The sequence below is a fragment of the Rhinolophus sinicus genome, linkage group LG01 (assembly GCF_036562045.2).
Source record: "Rhinolophus sinicus isolate RSC01 linkage group LG01, ASM3656204v1, whole genome shotgun sequence".
Taxonomy (NCBI): domain Eukaryota; kingdom Metazoa; phylum Chordata; class Mammalia; order Chiroptera; family Rhinolophidae; genus Rhinolophus; species Rhinolophus sinicus.
The window spans coordinates 176,845,463-176,862,800 of record NC_133751.1 but is presented as its reverse complement, the minus strand read 5'-3'; the positions used below and the strand labels follow the sequence as shown (position 1 = coordinate 176,862,800).

General features: G+C 36.9%; 1 protein-coding gene across 2 annotated transcripts in view; it reads left to right on the top strand.

Annotated features, from left to right (window-relative positions):
• The first annotated feature begins 7,922 nt into the window (after positions 1 to 7,922).
• RFTN2 (raftlin family member 2) overlaps positions 7,923 to 17,338 on the top strand; it is a 55,470-nt gene continuing 46,054 nt past the window's right edge. The window contains exons 1-2 of one of the 2 annotated variants that reach the window (XM_019750748.2): positions 7,923 to 8,391; positions 8,477 to 8,623. In XM_019750748.2, the coding sequence (XP_019606307.1) occupies positions 8,485 to 8,623 (139 nt within the window). In that variant the 5' untranslated portion in view covers positions 7,923 to 8,391; positions 8,477 to 8,484. Of the gene's footprint in view, positions 8,392 to 8,476; positions 8,624 to 17,338 lie in introns of those variants that run through there. The other variant, XM_019750750.2, reaches the window with a different exon arrangement.

Here is a 17,338-nt window from a genome sequence, read left to right as displayed (position 1 = left end):
AGGTTTTAATGAGCTCTCCAGGTGATTCTGATCACACCACAGTTTGAGAACCACTGAAGAGAAGATTACCAATGATTTAGATCTATATGCTCCTTGTCCTTCTGTTCTCCTCCCAGAGGTAATCATTGTCCTGAATTTTGTACTTTTGCATTCATGTTATAAAATATGTGGTATGTCCAAGCAACATATTGTTTCATTTTGCTTGTTTTTAATTTTTTTAAAAGGATATCATACTACAGGTAGTCTTCGACTTAGCTTTTTCACTCAACAATTTGTTACTATGATTCTCCATGTTTTTGCCTGTAATGCTAATTAATTCTTTTTGACTGCCTTATGATAACTTATGAATGGAGGCATATGGTAAGTTGGATTTGATTTTTGTGGTGATATAGAAAATGGACCAGTCAAATTCTCTAGGAGTTACAATACATCCTACAAATATCCTTTGGGTATTTAGTTGATGTGCTCTATTTGATCCAGCAGTTTAAGAAGGGCAAGTGAAGGATAGGTAAAACTTAAAACTGGAGGGTATATGCAGCCCCCAGAACCAGGAAACAAATCCAGGCCAAGTGACAGAGATATCAGGTTCTCCAGCAATTTTTTTCCTCTTTCCCATGGAATCTTCAGCATGCAAACATGCTGGTTTTTTTCGTACATCTTAAAAATAAAAAACTTTTCAACTCCCACTGCTGTTCCATTTCTTTCTTTTTCTTTATAGCAGAACTCCTTGAATCAAATGACTGTTGATGCACATTTGAGTGGTTCAAGTTTTTCCTCTTAGAAATAGTACTGCAACTAACTTTCTTTTTTTTATCTCCTGGTACTTATATGCTAAAGTTTCTCTTGGATATATATTTAGGAGTGATATTGCTGGATCGTAGAGGATATGAATGTTCAATTTTGAAAGAACCCCATGGTTAAACAACTCTACATACCCATCAGCAACATACCCTTGAAGAGGTCTCTCTAATATTTAGATATTATCTACTTAACTTTCTGCCAAACAAGTATAAAATGCTATTCACTAATATCCATAGAAGCACTATTCACAATAGCCAAAAGATCGAAACAACCCCAATGTGTCTATCATCTGATGAATAGGTAAGTAAAAGTGGTATAGCCATGTGCAATGGAATATTGTTCAGCCATAAAAAGTAATGAAGTACCGATACATACCACCATATAGATAAACCTTTAAAACATTATGCTAAATGAAAGAAACCAGGCACAGAAGACCACATAGCATAGATTTCATTCGTATGAAATATCCAGAATAGACAAATTCAGAGAGACAGAAGGAGATTAGTGGTTGCCATGACATGGGGGAAAGTTGAAATTGAGAGAGGGTGCTTAAAGGATATGGGTTTTCCTGTTGGGGTGATGGAAAAGTTCTGGAGCTAGATAGTGATGATCATGGTACAATACTGTGAATGTACTTAATGCCACTGAATTGTACACTGTAAAATGGTTAAATGGCATATTTAATATGTGTATTTTATGACAATATAAATGTCATCTCACTGTGGTCCTGATTTGCATTTTCATGTATTTGTTAACCATATATGTTTCTTTGCCTGTGAAGTGCCTATTTATATTTTGTGTCTACCTTTCTATTGGCTTGTCTTTTTCTTTATTTATGTGCAGGAGTTTGTATATTCTTGGTACTGTTCCTTTATAGGTTGATATTTTGTAAATATCTAACAGTATCTAGTCTTCTCACATTAAAGCAGCTTAATGCAACTTCTTAATTTTAATATAGAATTTATCAAAATTTATCTTATGATTGTAATTTTATGATTTATCATTTACAGCTATTTTATTATTATCTTTTTGCCTTAAAAATACTCGTAGTGCTATGATGTCAGAATAAATATCCATATTTTCATATAAAAGTATAAACATTTTGCTTTTGATGTTCAAGTTCTTTTCATAGAATTGAAATTTTTATATACTATATGAGGTGGGGATCCAATTTCTTCCCCATACAGATAACTAGTTATTCCAGCTTCATTTCCCCACTGATCTGCCATGCCACCTCCATCATATATTAAATTTACACATATGTAGGTTTCTGTTTCTAGCCTCTTTATTCTTTTGCATTGGTTAATTTGTGCCTTGCTAAAAATAACTTTAATTACTATAACTTTATAATAAGTCTTAATATAGATGGAACTAATCTCTTCTTATTCTTCTTCAGAAATATCTTAGACATTCTTCCACCTTTTATCTTCCACATAAATATTAAAATTAATATGACAAATTCCATGCAAAAGTCTGTTGGGGTTAATATCATTAAATCTATACCTCAGTGACAGCTGTCAAGGGCTGGGGGGAGAAATATTTACAATATTAAGTGTTTTTAAAAATGGTTATGTATATCTCTCCATTCACTTAAGTCTCCTTTAATGCTGATCAGTAATGCTTTACAATTTTCTACATATAAATCTGGCTTATATTTTGGTAGATTTATTACTAAAAAAACTACATAGCTTGTCAATGATGTAAATGGTGTCCTTTTTTGAAAGTTATAGTTTTTTCATTATTATTGGTGTATGAAACTGATAAAATCTAAGCTACTGTACTCTTTTTGAAGGAAGAGTGGTGGGGGGGACCCAGAGCCCTGCCTGCTCAGCCTCCCCTCATGATCAAAGTCCCTTCTCTTCACCAAAGCAGGCATTTCTTTGGAACCACAGGCCTCTGCCATGCATAGTCTGAAAACCTCTGATCTAGAAGAATAAACCGCTAATAGTAGTCAATTTGTAAAAGAATAATTTTACTATACACTGATAGATATTGAAAGATTATAAAGCCATAAATAATTTAAATATGTAATTTTTAGAAGCCAGACTATATAGAACAAAATATAAAGTCAAAATACATACAAATCTTACTCTATGTAACTATTAAGTGTATGATGAATATGACAATTCTAATCGTTAAAGGAAGAATGCTTTTTCAACAAGTAGTGTTTTCAATAAGTCATTAATTAACTAGGAAATTTGGTTACGTTATGAAACTTAACAGTATATTAAATAGTTAAAATTCAATGTTGTGCTAGCTTGTGAATTCTGGAGAGCGTAAACTGGCTTTTTCACTTTGTGTTCACGTAGTGGCTTACGTATATACTAGTAGATGCTCCATAAAAATTGTTGAACTGTTGTTAAATTTACTTCTTTAGAGCTGGGCCACATAAAATAGATTGGATTTAAAAGTTACTATTATGCAAGAACTTTCCTCTGTAGGGAATGGATTGGATAATTATCTCTTAGAAGCTTTAAGACATTGCTGAAAAGTGATTCAAACTTGAGTAGTAACTGAGAATAAGCTACCAGTTATGGAGAATGTTTTCATAAGCTTCATTCACTCATTAAAGGACTGAGTGAGCCCACACTAGAACATAGGCAAGAATTGATAATACATTTTCATCATACCCAACCACATAAGGGAGAAACCCCATTTAAAATACAGAACTGAAAGCTGTCCCTAAAATCTACAATTAGCAGCAAACAAATATAATTCAATATAGAAAAAATAACCAATATTAGAAAACATTCCAAAAGTTTATCTTAATTACTATAAATAATATATGACAAGCCTGGGGAAACATGAATGATAAAAGATTATCTATGAAAACAAATGTGGTTATGGCAGTTGGATATCATCAGGGTTGAAGAGAACCGACTTAGATTCGTGTCTTACCCTTTACCTTACAATTGCCAGATGCATCAGAGTAAACAAAGAAATAGGGTAGGATGAATAGGTAGAGCACAGATTGTAGGGACAGTGAAAACTACTCTGTATGGTACCATATTCATAGATATATGTCATTATACTTTTGTCAAAACCCACAGAATGTACAACACCAAGAGTGAAGCCTAATGTAAACTATGGACTATGGGTGATAATGATGTATCAATGCAGGTTCATTGACAATAACAAATGCACCATTCTGGTGCTGGATGTTAGTGGAAGATTGGGGGGGGGGGGGCGTGGAACAGGGAACTCTGTACTTTCCACTCAATTTTGCTGTGAACCTAGTATTGCTGTAAAATATCAAGTTTATTTAAAAACAAAAACAAAAACAGGAAACCAAACATTGGTTTCAAAATGAGAATTATACTATTGAAGAAATGTGTATTTTTCTTAAGGACAAAATGGAGAAGCAGAAATTTTTTTGACCAAAAGGATTTGTTTAAAAATGTAGAGGCATTAAAGAGCTATGGAGCATAGAGTAATATGGAATGTCAACTATAATTATGTAGATAGATATAGATATGTATTCACAGGATGTAAAGTACAGTGTAGGGAATAAAGTCAATGGTATTATAGCAGATATACTTGTACACAATGTCTGAGCAGTAGTAGCCTGGGGGGAGGGGTGTTATTACTTTGCGAGAGGTGTAAATGTCTAATCATTTTATTGTTTTGTACACCTTAAACTGATATAGGGCTGGCCCGGTGGCTCAGGCGGTTACAGCTCCACGCTCCTAACTCCGAAGGCTGCCGGTTCGATTCCCACATTAGCCAGTGGGCTCTCAACCACAAGGTTGCCAGTTCAATCCCTCAAGTCCCACAAGGGATGGTGGGCTCCGCCCCCTGCAACTAGCAACAGCAACTGGACCTGGAGCTGAGCTGCGCCCTCCACAACTATGATTGAAAGGACAACAACCTGACTTGGAAAAAAGTCCTGGAAGTACACACTGTTCCCCAATAAAGTCCTGTTCCCCTTCCCCAATAAAAATCTTAAAAAAAAAAAAAACCTAATATAAAAAAGTAAAATTTTAAAAAAAGAGCTATGGAGCAAATATATGTGATGGCTATATATATATATATATATATATATATATATATATATATCTTACAGTTTTAAAGAAAAAATATATAAGGTTAATAGCTTAAATAGTTTTATGGCCAACCACATATTTTTCTAAGTAATATAAATGAATTATTTACTCATTAGAATACATTTTCTCTGCTTATTACTTCCTAACTGATATCCTTGTATGTAAACTAGTTCCTTTAACCATTTATAAAGTAGAATCTAAGTATTTAGGAAATAATCCAAAGTGGAGGGAAAGTAATCTTTACTAAAATTGTCACCATAAAAATCTGAAAATAGACAAAATGTTACTTATTAAGCATTGTATCAATACAATGAAATTCCATACAATTGTTAAAATAGCAGGAATGTGTGCCATATCAATGCATAAATGTGTTTTTGAAAAGGGGTCAAATAAAATGTAATTTTATTGGAGTTTTGAAGAGAAAAATGATTTATGCTATGGCTCAATTGCAAGCTAAAGGAATTGTAGTTCCTTTCTTTTTTTTTTAATATTTTATTGGGGAAAGGGAACAGGACTTTATTGGGGAACAGTGTGTACTTCCAGGATTGTTTTTTCCAAGTCAAGGTGTTGTCCTTTCAATCTTAGTTGTGGAGGGTGCCATTCAGCTTCAAGTTGTCCTTTCAGTCTTAGTTGTGGAGGGTGCAGCTCAGCTCCAGGTCCAGTTGCCGTTTCTAGTTGCAGTGGTCACAGCCCACCATCCCTTGCGGGAGTCAAAACTGGCAACCTTGTGGTTGAGAGGACGCGCTCCAACCAACTGAGCCATCTGGGAGCTCAGCGGCAGCTCAGCTCAAGGTGCCGTGTTCAATTTAGTTGCAGGGGGCGCTGCCCACCATCCCTTGCAGGACTCGAGGAATTGAACTGGCAACCTTGTGGTTGAGAGCCCACTGGCCCATGTGGGAATCGAACCGGCAGCCTTCGGAGTTAGGAGCATGGAGCTCTAACCGCCTGAGCCACCAGGCCTGCCCTGTAGTTCCTTTTACTAAAGATAAAAGAAATTCTTTAAGGACATAATAATGCATTATATTCATTCATTCAGCCAGTCAGTCATCAACTATCAACCGCACTTCTGCAATGCTCTCCTGACTAACGGGTCTCCCTCCATTCTTGCTCCCATTAAGACCATCTTTCTCAAAGCAGCCATACTGACCTATCAAAAATACTAACTGATGTTACTTGCCTACTTCGAACTCATCCTTTGATTTTTTTCCATTTGATTATTTGATTCTCCTTTGTTGCCTACAAAACAAAGTCTAAATTCCCTTTGTATGGCATATAAGACACATTACAACTTAGCTCTTGCCTCCCTTACGGTTTAGTTCTCTTTCAAATTTTATGTTCTAATAATTTTTAACTGCTTCATGTTCCTTCACGTTTGTGCCATACTGTTTCATGATTCCATGACGTTGCACTTGCTTTTCCCTTTTCCTGGCACATGCTCCCCGCCTTTTTTTATTTTGTGCATATTCATCCTTCAAGACAGTTCATGTATTATCCTTCAAGCTGAGTGAGAAACCTCTTCTTGGGTTCTGGATCATCCTATCCATACTTTATCTCAGCAGCTACCAAATCATATTGAAATGATCTGTTCATAAGTCTGCATTCCTCATCAAACCATAAATTTCTTTAGGGCAGAAGCCATGTTTAGTCACCTTGTGTACCAGCCTGCATCCAGTTCAGTGCCAGGGATATAGCAGGCATTTACTAAATACAGTGAATACGCGTACTTAATAAATAATCTTCCAGGCGCTACAACAGAAACTAGTAAACTTCAAATATTCCATTTTCTGCCATCCAGGAACTTACAGTTCATCATACAAAAGAGGACATTAAAAAATGACAGGGAAGAAAGTACTGTAAACAGTCAGATGAGTCACACGGGGTCAGAGTCTGCTGTCTTTTTATCCAAATTTACCCAGAAATTGCTTACCACCAACCATGCTCATCCTTGAAAATAAAGGACTATGGAATTTTCCTCTGTTAAAACATTTCTGAGAAGTGAAATATTAAAAGACAAGTAGGCAGAAGGAAGAGACAAGATGTCGTAGTGGTCTGCAAACTAAATAATCCATCCCCCCATTGAGATTTTTCCTGTACACTCTCTTCAGTGTGATTGAAAAATCTTTTCAGGTTTGTGTTTTCTAGAATCTGAAATGTGATCAGGGTTTATTTTGTAAATAATGGGAGTGGTGGCAGAATCACTTCCTTTCAATTACTACTCCCAACACTGTTTCATAATGTAAGCACATTAACAAATTTATGTTGTGCTATTAGGCAGGCATAGTGTTAAGATGTGAGATAAGATTATCTCATTCAACCTTCATAACAAGCCTATGAAGTAAGTACTATTATTAACTCCATTTTATAGGGGAGGAAATTGAAACTTAAAGAGGTCAAGTAACTTGCCCAAGATCACGTCTCTAGTAGGCATTAGAAGCAGGACTGAACCTAAGGAGTCTGATTCCAGGGCTCCCAGTTTTGGGGTGTACCATACTACCTGACCTGTAAATGGTAAAATGCAATAAACACTCATTACAATTGGTCCATTATAACTTGTTCTTGACTTCAGGCAAATGGCAATGTATAAGAGTGAATGAATCAAATTGTCAGTTTGTTGTTTTGTTTTGTTTTAAATTAAGGATACTGTGGGAACTGTAGAGTGTTATTAGTTACTATCATGCCTTCTAATAGTAGAGAGTTTTAAACTTTAAGGATGTTGGGAAAACTAATTCTCCATACATCTGTCTCTCCTTTGTAAAGTCTTTTTATTAAAATATTTTAATATAATTTTTTTTCTATTTGGCAGTTTCAATTAGTATCTAGTTTTTCCAGCAAAAAGAATCTTCATATGGAAAGAAATCTTCACAAGTGCTACCTAAAGACTGAAGTGTTTGTTTTTACATTTTTTTTTACTTTTCTTATTTTAGACTCCAGAAAGTTTCCTCGTAGAGCTGACTTCCTTTCTGGAAATGATTTTTGTTTCCAACCATGTTGAAAATCCATTTCTTTCGTTCCTTCTCTCTCTTCTCTCTCTTCTCTCTCTCTCTCTCTCTCCCCCCCCCCCCCCCAACCCCCATTCCCTCCCTCCCTCTCCTTTTGCTTCCTTGGTAGTATGGGGAGGAAGGAGGGGGTGGGCACAGGAAAGAGGGGAAAGAAAAAAGAAAAAGAATCACATGCCACAGTGTCTGAATATATCCTTTACTTGTAGATAATTCCATCCGAGTTGCACTTTTGCCTTTTTATTTCCGTTTTTGGACACCTCTTTTATCATCCAGCCAACTGGAATAGACAAAGCACAGTTGGTGCCCTGAGCAACAGAACTCTGGTAGGGGGCTGGCTGTAAATTGACGTGGCATGGAAATTCTCCGCTAAGTTGTAGCAGCTTGCATGTTTCTCCTAAAATCAAGCCCAGCCTCCCAGAGCTGTAGCTTAATCATTATGGGTTCAACGACTTTACAGAAAAATGGATAGAAAAAGTCTTCAGCTCCTTTCTTTGGACTCAAATGTTTTCTTTTTGAGTATCTATGTTGTAGCTGAAAGAATCAAAGCAGTTAAGTCTATAACTTTCTTTTTGCAGTTTAAACAACAGAATTTGCTGCTCTCCCTCTCCTATCCTGCAATTTAATTCCTTACAGATTTTGCCATGGGGTGCGGACTTAGGAAGCTAGAAGACCCTGATGATAGCAGCCCTGGAAAAATATTTTCTACCCTGAAGAGACCTCAAGTGGAAACAAAGACAGAATTTGCTTACGAATATGTATTGCTGGATTTTACTTTACAAGGTATGTTTTGCTTCTATTTTATTCATTAAATGAAATGTTTCAAAGATAAGGGACTAGAAGTTTTTTTAAGTGTTGATTTGTGAATTTTTAAACTGTTTTTCATAGTCAGATCGTATAATCAATCTAACAATAATGCTTTGTTTCTTAGTTATATTTTGAAAGATTTTGGTTTTTGTTTGCTTCGTTTTTTTGTAACATGGCTCATAGGTACTTTCTAGAATTAGGAGAACTGCTTGGAAATATTTCTTTCATTTGTAAATCAGATTTATAGCCGAGTACATGACAAATGTTTGCTTTCCAGGCCAAGTAGCTATAGCTTTAATGACATTTTGTGTTTTGGAAAAGATTTGAAAGGCCCAAGAAGGTAGCACGTAGGAAATATTACTTGGATCGTGTGGAAAAGTGTTTGTAAGACAACTTTGAGGTTTCCAACTATGTTAAATCTTGTGCTTGTGCTAGTTATTTGATATTTTTGAGCAAACTAAACTTGAAGTTTGAAAATACAGTAAAGAAGAAAAAATGACAGTCTTCTGTAAGACACTTCCTTTGCTTGGTGCCCTGTCCCTAACAGAGAAACTCCCTGTTCCAGAAAGTTGGAAACACAAATAAACAAGCCCAGATGGCAGCCCTGTGGAAGCAACACAGGCAGCTCGACTTCACAAATACTTTGCCTCACTTCTTTCAGAAACTGAGGAGCGCTGTACAACTGCATGGAAAAAAACTGAGTTTTCAAAAAGTAGAACTATATAATGCAGTACCAAAAATGAAATTTGGAGTGTCTTGCTTGCTGTTAGCATTTCCAGATAACAGTATTCTAAGTTTCTTATTACAAAGCTATACTTGTAATTCTAAAAAGCCACGCATTTTATCAGTGAATAGAAAGTTTATACTAAGCAAATCATCGTGTTAGATGATGTTATCTCGATTTTTTTTTTAACTTAAACACAAATTCTCTATTTCTTGGTTTGCTCTGTGAACAGTGCATCTTTGTGAGAGCAGCAGGAACAGCCCATTTTTCTTTGTCAAAAATTGAGCTAGCAAGCAAGCAAACTCCCTTCCAAGGACATACACACAAAATAAACATATACTTTCAACATAGTCATGTTTCCATTTTTATCTAAGGCTAAGGCTACCTACCAAAGAAAGTAGTGTCAATGTTCTTAATTTTCTTTTTAATTATGAAAGTTAAAAGTAGATTATGATAATAGTGATAATCAAATAACTAACCAATCATGAATTTTTTCTGTATGTTTTCAAAAAACATTGTTTAAGAAAATATTTGTGATGTGGTGCTATGTTTTCTCCATCGATTGTCCTTGTCAATTACTTTTTAGGACTAGTTTCTATAAATCCATAGGACACAAACATACATTCTCCTTAACCTTAAAACCGTCTCTATTCTTAAACTTTCAGTCAGAGCCATTTTGAGCTGCACTTTAAAATTTGCTGCACAATCCTTCATAGAATCAGAGGGCTTAAAGTAACTTGAAATTTTTTTTCTGATTTATTTCCTTCCGACAATGTTAAAAATCTGAAACAAACCTGTATAAATGAAGTCATCCTTAAATCAGACAGACTTACAGCTTTTTTTAGAAGTCATTTTGGTTTTGTTATTATCAGAAGTCCTTCTCTGAGAAAGGAATATGATTTCTACCTCCACTCTAGGTCTTTGGAAGAGGTAACAGAGTATTACACTATAAAGTGTAAGTATGGGCATAGTTTGCAAACGTTAACACAGAAAGCAGGCACACATTTTAAAGTTGCACCTGGTTCCTATTTGGTCCAGGCGCCTAAGTCTCCTGATTTCCCTTTTCTCTCCAATTCTTTCACATTTCTTGTTTTATTTTGTTTTTGTCTCTGACTTTGCCTCAGAAGCCAAGACTGCATCAGCCCAACTCCACAAACCCCCTTCCTCTCTTCTGTTGTCTCTGACCTTCGCCTGCCACTCCAGTGTACAGAGAAGTGAGTTGTGTGCAGGGTTAAAACACACCAGCCTTACATTTAGCACTGGCAGCCCTGTCCTGGGATTCCTGTAAGGAGGGCTGAACAGTGGCACCCCCTGCCTTTCAGAAGCCACTATGAAATGAGCAACCTTTTCAGAAAACAAAATGGTCTGGTGGCAGCTGTGTGTGCTCATAATGAGCCTGTCTCTTACCTTGTTTTCCTCTGTTTTTCCAAACAGAGGACATGTGACAGTAAAGTCCCAGTGGGGCGAGAGGTGGAGACTCTGAAATTTCCAGTGCCTGGTTATGGGGCCTATAATTACCTAGAACAACTTATTTTCCATTCAGTTACATTCTCTCTCTCTCTCTCTCTCTCTCTCTCTCTCTCTCTCTCTCTGCCTCTTACCTACACCTGGTATTTGTTTTTTTCTGCGGTGGGAGGGGGGCATACTTTGAGCCATTATTTACATCTCTCTGTGAGAAATAATAGCATACAAATAAGCACATAACACTCTGGAGTCAAAGTTTCTAGGATCTGAATCTAAGCTTTTTCACTCACTAACTGGCAAATTTGTAAATTTTGCTGTATCTCAGTTTCCTCATCTGTAAAATGGGGTTCTAATGGTGCTTATATAATAGAGTTGCTCTAAGGATTAAAGGAGATAATGCAAGATAATCTGCTTGAAAAGGTACCTCACACTTAGGAAGCACTTAATAAAAGTTAACTATTATCCCTCCTGGCTTTATGCCAGGTCTACCAACCACACTAGTGAGATTTCAGTAGTTTTTTGTGTGTGATAAATTTTCTGGAAGATTGTACAACAATCTATATATATGTATTTATCAGATGGTGTGTGAATATATGCAAATACATCAATGTGTTATAGAATTTCTTAATGAAAAGTTAAATTTATTCTGCAAATGATCCAAAAGGGCTAGTGTACCTCCTTGTATAATCCCTGAAAACAATAATAATTGCCTTAAGGATTTTTACAGCATGTATAGTTTTATAATTAAAAAGAGTTTCTACAATACTAAAAACCCAATAGAAGGATGGATGGTAGTTTCTTTATTTGAATTTCTGGTAGAATTATGTCAAAAAATTGAGTAAAATGGTCTCTAACTTGCTTCCTTATTATTAGAACAAGTAGCTCTCATTGTCTTTTATCATCACTGTTAACAGCACTAAATACATATGTATGTTCTGTAGAAGATGCCAGTAAGTCCTGTAAATACAAAGTGGAATGAGACATAGTTTCTGCCCTCGAGTATTTTATGTTCTAACTGGTCAAACTGAACAAGATTGTGAACTCGTGAACTCCTCAGGGTTGGGAACTCTATCTTGACCACCTTTGTATGCCTGTGTCTAGCACAGTGGTTAGCACATGACTGATAGCCATTAAGTCGTGTTGAATTAATAAATAAAAATTACAACACAAGACAAGAGGTGTCAGAAAAAGGAAAAATCAGTTTTGAACATGATCAGTTAGAACTTGAATTAGGATTTTAACTTACCCTTAATCAGAAAAAGATTAAGAGGTTGAGGCATGTTCTAGGGCTACTGAGTAGAGCAGTGAGTTAAGGGAGGTTTTGTAGGAGAGGAGCAGAAAATAAGGTTGGAAATAAATGGCGTGCAGAAGGCTCTGACTTTGCAAAGGAGTGATGCCTTGATTCTATGGGGAATAAATAGCTGGAAAGGCTTTTGAACGAGTAGTTAGTTGATAGAAGTGTGGTTAGAAGGTGAATGTGAGATTGCGTGGGGTAAGATGGGGGGAGGAAAGTTAGAAGACAGCTTGTAGTGCTCAAGGCTAATCACGAGGAGTACCTTCTCTGAGGGGCAGCGACAAGGATGGGGTGTCAGGGCTAAATATCACAGACCTTATGAAGGAGGAACTTCCTTAGCCTGTGGCTGGCTAAATATGAAGGGACAGAGAGAATGAGGAATCCTGGATGACTTCCCGGTTCTGAGCCTGAGTAACTGTGGAAATAACGATGCCTTTTACAGTAGGTGGGGCGTCCCAAAGACAGTCAGCCTGTGGTGGAAGAGCAATTCCATTACAGGCATGTTGCATCTGAGGTGGCAGAAGAACATCCTGGTAGAAACAGTTATAAATGCAAGGATCAGGATGATGTTAATAGAAATAGACTGAAATAGATAAAGTCTTAAAAAGAGGGAATGTGGGCAGAGTATAAGTGTCTTGAGCTGAGCCATCAGCAGTTAGCCATATTGAGGACAACTCAACAAAAATGGCAGAGAACGGAGCAATCAGGACCGTGTAGCACCAGAGAACACAAGGAAAGGGAGGGTTTCAAACAGCAAGAAGTGGTCAGTAATTTTAAATACTAGAGAACTTTCAAGAAGAATGAAGATGCAGCACTGAAGAGAATGCATTTAAAAATCAATAAGAGATGAATGAAGGGAAAGGAAGGAGGAAGGAAGCATGGGAGGAAAAGAGAGGGAAGGAAGGAAGAAAGGAAGGAAGGAAGGAAGGAAGGAAGGAAGGAAGGAAGGAAGGAAGGAAGGTAGGTGGAAGGGTCCAGCTCAATTTTCTATTTCTGTCTGAATCTAATAAGTTCTTGGGCATTTCCTCAAGCAGTCAAAAGATTTTCAAATGTAAAGTACTGCTTAGAAAGAAATTAATAAGAAAAATGACTCAATTTACTAAGGGAGCAGCACAATCCCTATCATGGTGCCTCGCCCAAATTCCTACCAAGTGAAAAACTATCTAAGGAGTCCCATTATGTTTGAAATGGTGAGATATTTTGGTTTAGAAAAATAATAAAACCTCACAAATTCAGACTATTATGGGAGAGAGATATCCCATTCTGAGCTGGGGGAGGAGAGACTCTGATAATAGCATACGGTTGACCCATTTAAATAAATATTGATGTTGGGAGAAAATACATGTCCATTTCTATCAGCAATCTACATTATATTGTTTTTTCCTACATACGCTTTTTATATCTGGGTGGACATGTATTTATTTTCTCAGCTAACACTTAGTGAGCACTTACAGAGCTAGGAAGTAGGCAACAAAGATAAGTAGAGTGTAGTCCCTGCCCTCTTTGAACTTGCATCCTACTGAGGGACACCAATAAATAAGCATTACATTATAAACGTACTCTGCATGCTGTGATACAGGCTGTGCTAGAAGTAATGAGGGTCCCAGAAGCAGAAAGAATACCTCCACCCACTTGGTGGGATCCAGAAAGACTCCTCAAAATAAGTGCCACCTCATTTGAGGTCTAAAGAATGAGTGGGACTCAGACAAAGAGTTGTATCCAGAACACATAGAATACAGGGAACCCCCATATAACATGGCATGTCTATAACATGGTTTCACTCTAACACGGTTTGAGAATTAGAGAAATCCCCAAACAACATGGAGCATAATAAGAGCTTTTAAGAGCAAAAAACATCTCATTTGAAATTGGGGAAATCCCAGAACAACATGGAACATAATAAAAGCTTTTAAGAGTAAAAGATATCTCATTTGAAATTTTTCTTTTAAAGATTTTATTGGGGAAGGGGAACAGGACTTTATGGGAGAACAGTGTGTACTTCCAGGACTTTTTTCCAAGTCAAGTTGTTGTCCTTTCAATCTTAGTTGTGGAGGGTGCCATTCAGCTTCAAGTAGTTGTCCTCTCAGTCTTAGTTGTGGAAGGCGCAGCTCAGCTCCAGGTCCAGTTGCCATTGCTAGTTGCAGGGGGCACAGCCCACCATCCCTTGCGGGAGTCGAACGGGCAACCTTGTGGTTGAGAGGACGCATTCCAACCAACTGAGCCATTCGGGAGTTCAGCGGCAGCTCAGCTCAAGGTGCTGTGTTCAATCTTAGTTGCAGGGGGCAAAGCCCACCATCCCTTGCGGAACTCGAGGAATCAACTGGCAACCTTGTGGTTGAGAGCCTACTGGCCCATGTGGGAATCAAACCGGCAGCCTTCAGAGTTAGGAGCATGGAGCTCTAACCGCCTGAGCCACCGGGCCGGCCCCTCATTTGAAATTTTTCATTCGAGCATGGATGTCATATCAGATTTGACTGCAGAATTTGAAAATTCATTAGAATTTTAAATCCATTTTGTTCGTTGAGTATTAAGTTCAGAGGATGAAGATATCTTGTCAAAAAGAAAATGCCCTCGGTTAATGGTGCTTAGTAGTGATGACGAAGAAAACATTATTTAATATGTATTAATACGTTATATTTTTGGTGAAAATTGCTTTAATAAAGATATTTCTCTTAATTATAAAAATATAATCATATGTTTTTTTAATTTTTGGAACCTAACCCCTTTTTTGTACTAGTTCTTTGTTTCGTATAACACAGATTCTCATAACACAGCATTTTAGAAACCTGACAACCGTGTTATACGGGGGTTACCTGTATAACTGTAAATAAATGAGTAAGGAGAAAATAAACAATCCATTAGAAAAATGGACAAGGAACTTGAACAGGCCATTCACAAAACAGAAAATCCAAATTGTCAATAGACATATGAAACTGTGCTCAACCTCATTAATAATCAGAAAAATTCCTGAGAAAGCCACTACAAATCATCCAAAGAGGCTACAATTTAAAAAATCTGCTTATACCAGGTGTTAGCAAATTGGTGCAATCATGTTGAGAAAGTGCTTTGGCATTATCTAGAGAGTTGCAGAAATACCCAACAGAAACGTGAGCACATGTGCACCAGGAGGGACATACCGCCATGTTCATACAAGTGTTTGTAGTGACCTCAAAGTGTGAACAACTCAGAAATCCAAGAACAAGAGACTGGAAAAATAAACTGTGGTCTACTCTCCCAGTGAGACACTATTCCGCAGAAGTCAGCAGACTCTTCCTATAAAGGGCCAGATATTATAGTAGGTGTTTTAGGCTTTTTGAGCCACGTGGTCTCTGTCACAACTACTCAGCGCAGCCACTGTATTACCAGCATACCACATGTAACTGAAGAAGCCGTGGGCGGTACTTTGCCAACCTCTACTCTACTGCAATGAAAATGGACCAACGACACAAGACACGGTAAACTTCACAAGCGTCAGGATGAGTGAAAGAAGACAGAAGTACAGACTCTATGATGCCACTGACATACAGCTCAAAACGCTGGCAAAACTGAACTACAGTGTTTGGGGCTGTGTTCTTGGGTGGTAAACTAGAAAGAAGAGCAGAAAAGTGACGACCATAAAAGTCAAAGCAGTACCGAGAGGGAGAGGGGCGTTGTGATGGGAAAGGGTGAAATGGAGGCTGACGGAGTGCCTGCCACTTTCTGATTTTTCAGTGGATGGTGGTTATGCAAGTGTTGGCAGTTTTAAATATTTTGTACAATATTTTTGTATATTACGTTTCTACCCCCACCCCAAATTTTTGAAAAGGTTAAAAAAAAAGACTGAGTAGGAAGTGGGCAAAGCAAATAAGGCTGAAACACAAAATGCACAGACTCAGAAATCAGAGAAAATTTTATGGTCGGTTTAAGAACTACAAATGAAGCAGAATCGGGGGGAAGGGCATTGGCACCTAACGTAGGCAGCACTGAATCCTAAGGCTGCGGGAGTTGGAAATGGTCATAATTTGGTCTTTCATGTTCTGCCTATAATAATGAACAGTATAGTTCAATAGAGTTCTAGTGTATTTAAAAACTCCAGCTATATTACTTCCATTATATATGTTAACTGAATGACTACACAGATGTCAGCTTTCATTGAAAACAAAAGATTCCACATTCGGATGTTGTTTATATAGTAGTTTATATTTCTAAGTAATTTAAAATATTTTGATAAGTAGAGTAAACCTTTTAGTATCCATACAGTAATTGTTTAACAATTTATTGTAGTCCAAACCTTTAGCCCAGCTTATGTCTGACTTTTCACAAATTCTGGTTAACATAATCCAAGCAATGAAGTTTTACTTTCCTGTAGGTACTAGAGTGTACTGGCTCTGGAGTCATTCTGTCTCGTTCAATCACAGCCTTACTTACCACTTACTTACTAGCAATATGGGCAATTTACAAAATCTCTCTCTTCCTGAGTTTCTTCATCTGAGAATAATATCTATCTTAGAGAGTGTTGTAACGATTAATTAAGATTAGACAGGCATAGCCATAGTTATTGTATTGAAGAGTCAGCAATAAACCTTTGAAAATTGAAAAAAAAAAAAAAGATTAGGCACGTCAAGCATTTTGCATGGTGTCTGGCACCAGATATGCACTTGGTATATGTTACCTATTATTTATTACTATAGTTGCTGGATATTATATGGAGATTGACAGTCTGTTCCCTTTAGAAAATAGGGTAAAATTATTTACCAGTGTTTGCACATTGTATTTTTATCTGAGGAAACAATGTTTCATAAATAGTTCAAAAATACATACCAATCTTCAGAAGTAAATTGGTGGAAAGATCGTATCTACGTCTTGGACTATTTTCATAGAGTTACATCATCAGAGCAAAGCTTTTGGCTTTGGACGAGTCCTTAGCTTAATACTAGAGTGCCTCTGTTTTTAAATGTGGTCTTTGTCTCCGACGACTTTAAGCAAAGGAGCATTAAAAAGTCTATTGGTTATTTTATTTTAGAAACTATAAGGATAAATGTAAATTGTTGCTTAACCTTCAGCATATTTCAATTTTAATCATAAAAATCCACTTTGCATGTGTACAGTTTTCAAAGCAACTGCAAAATATTTTATTTCATCAGTTCTTCACACTAGTCTTGTACAGTCTAATAAAGCTTTCACAAATCATGTAGCATCAATTTAATAATAACCCACCACACCCATTAAT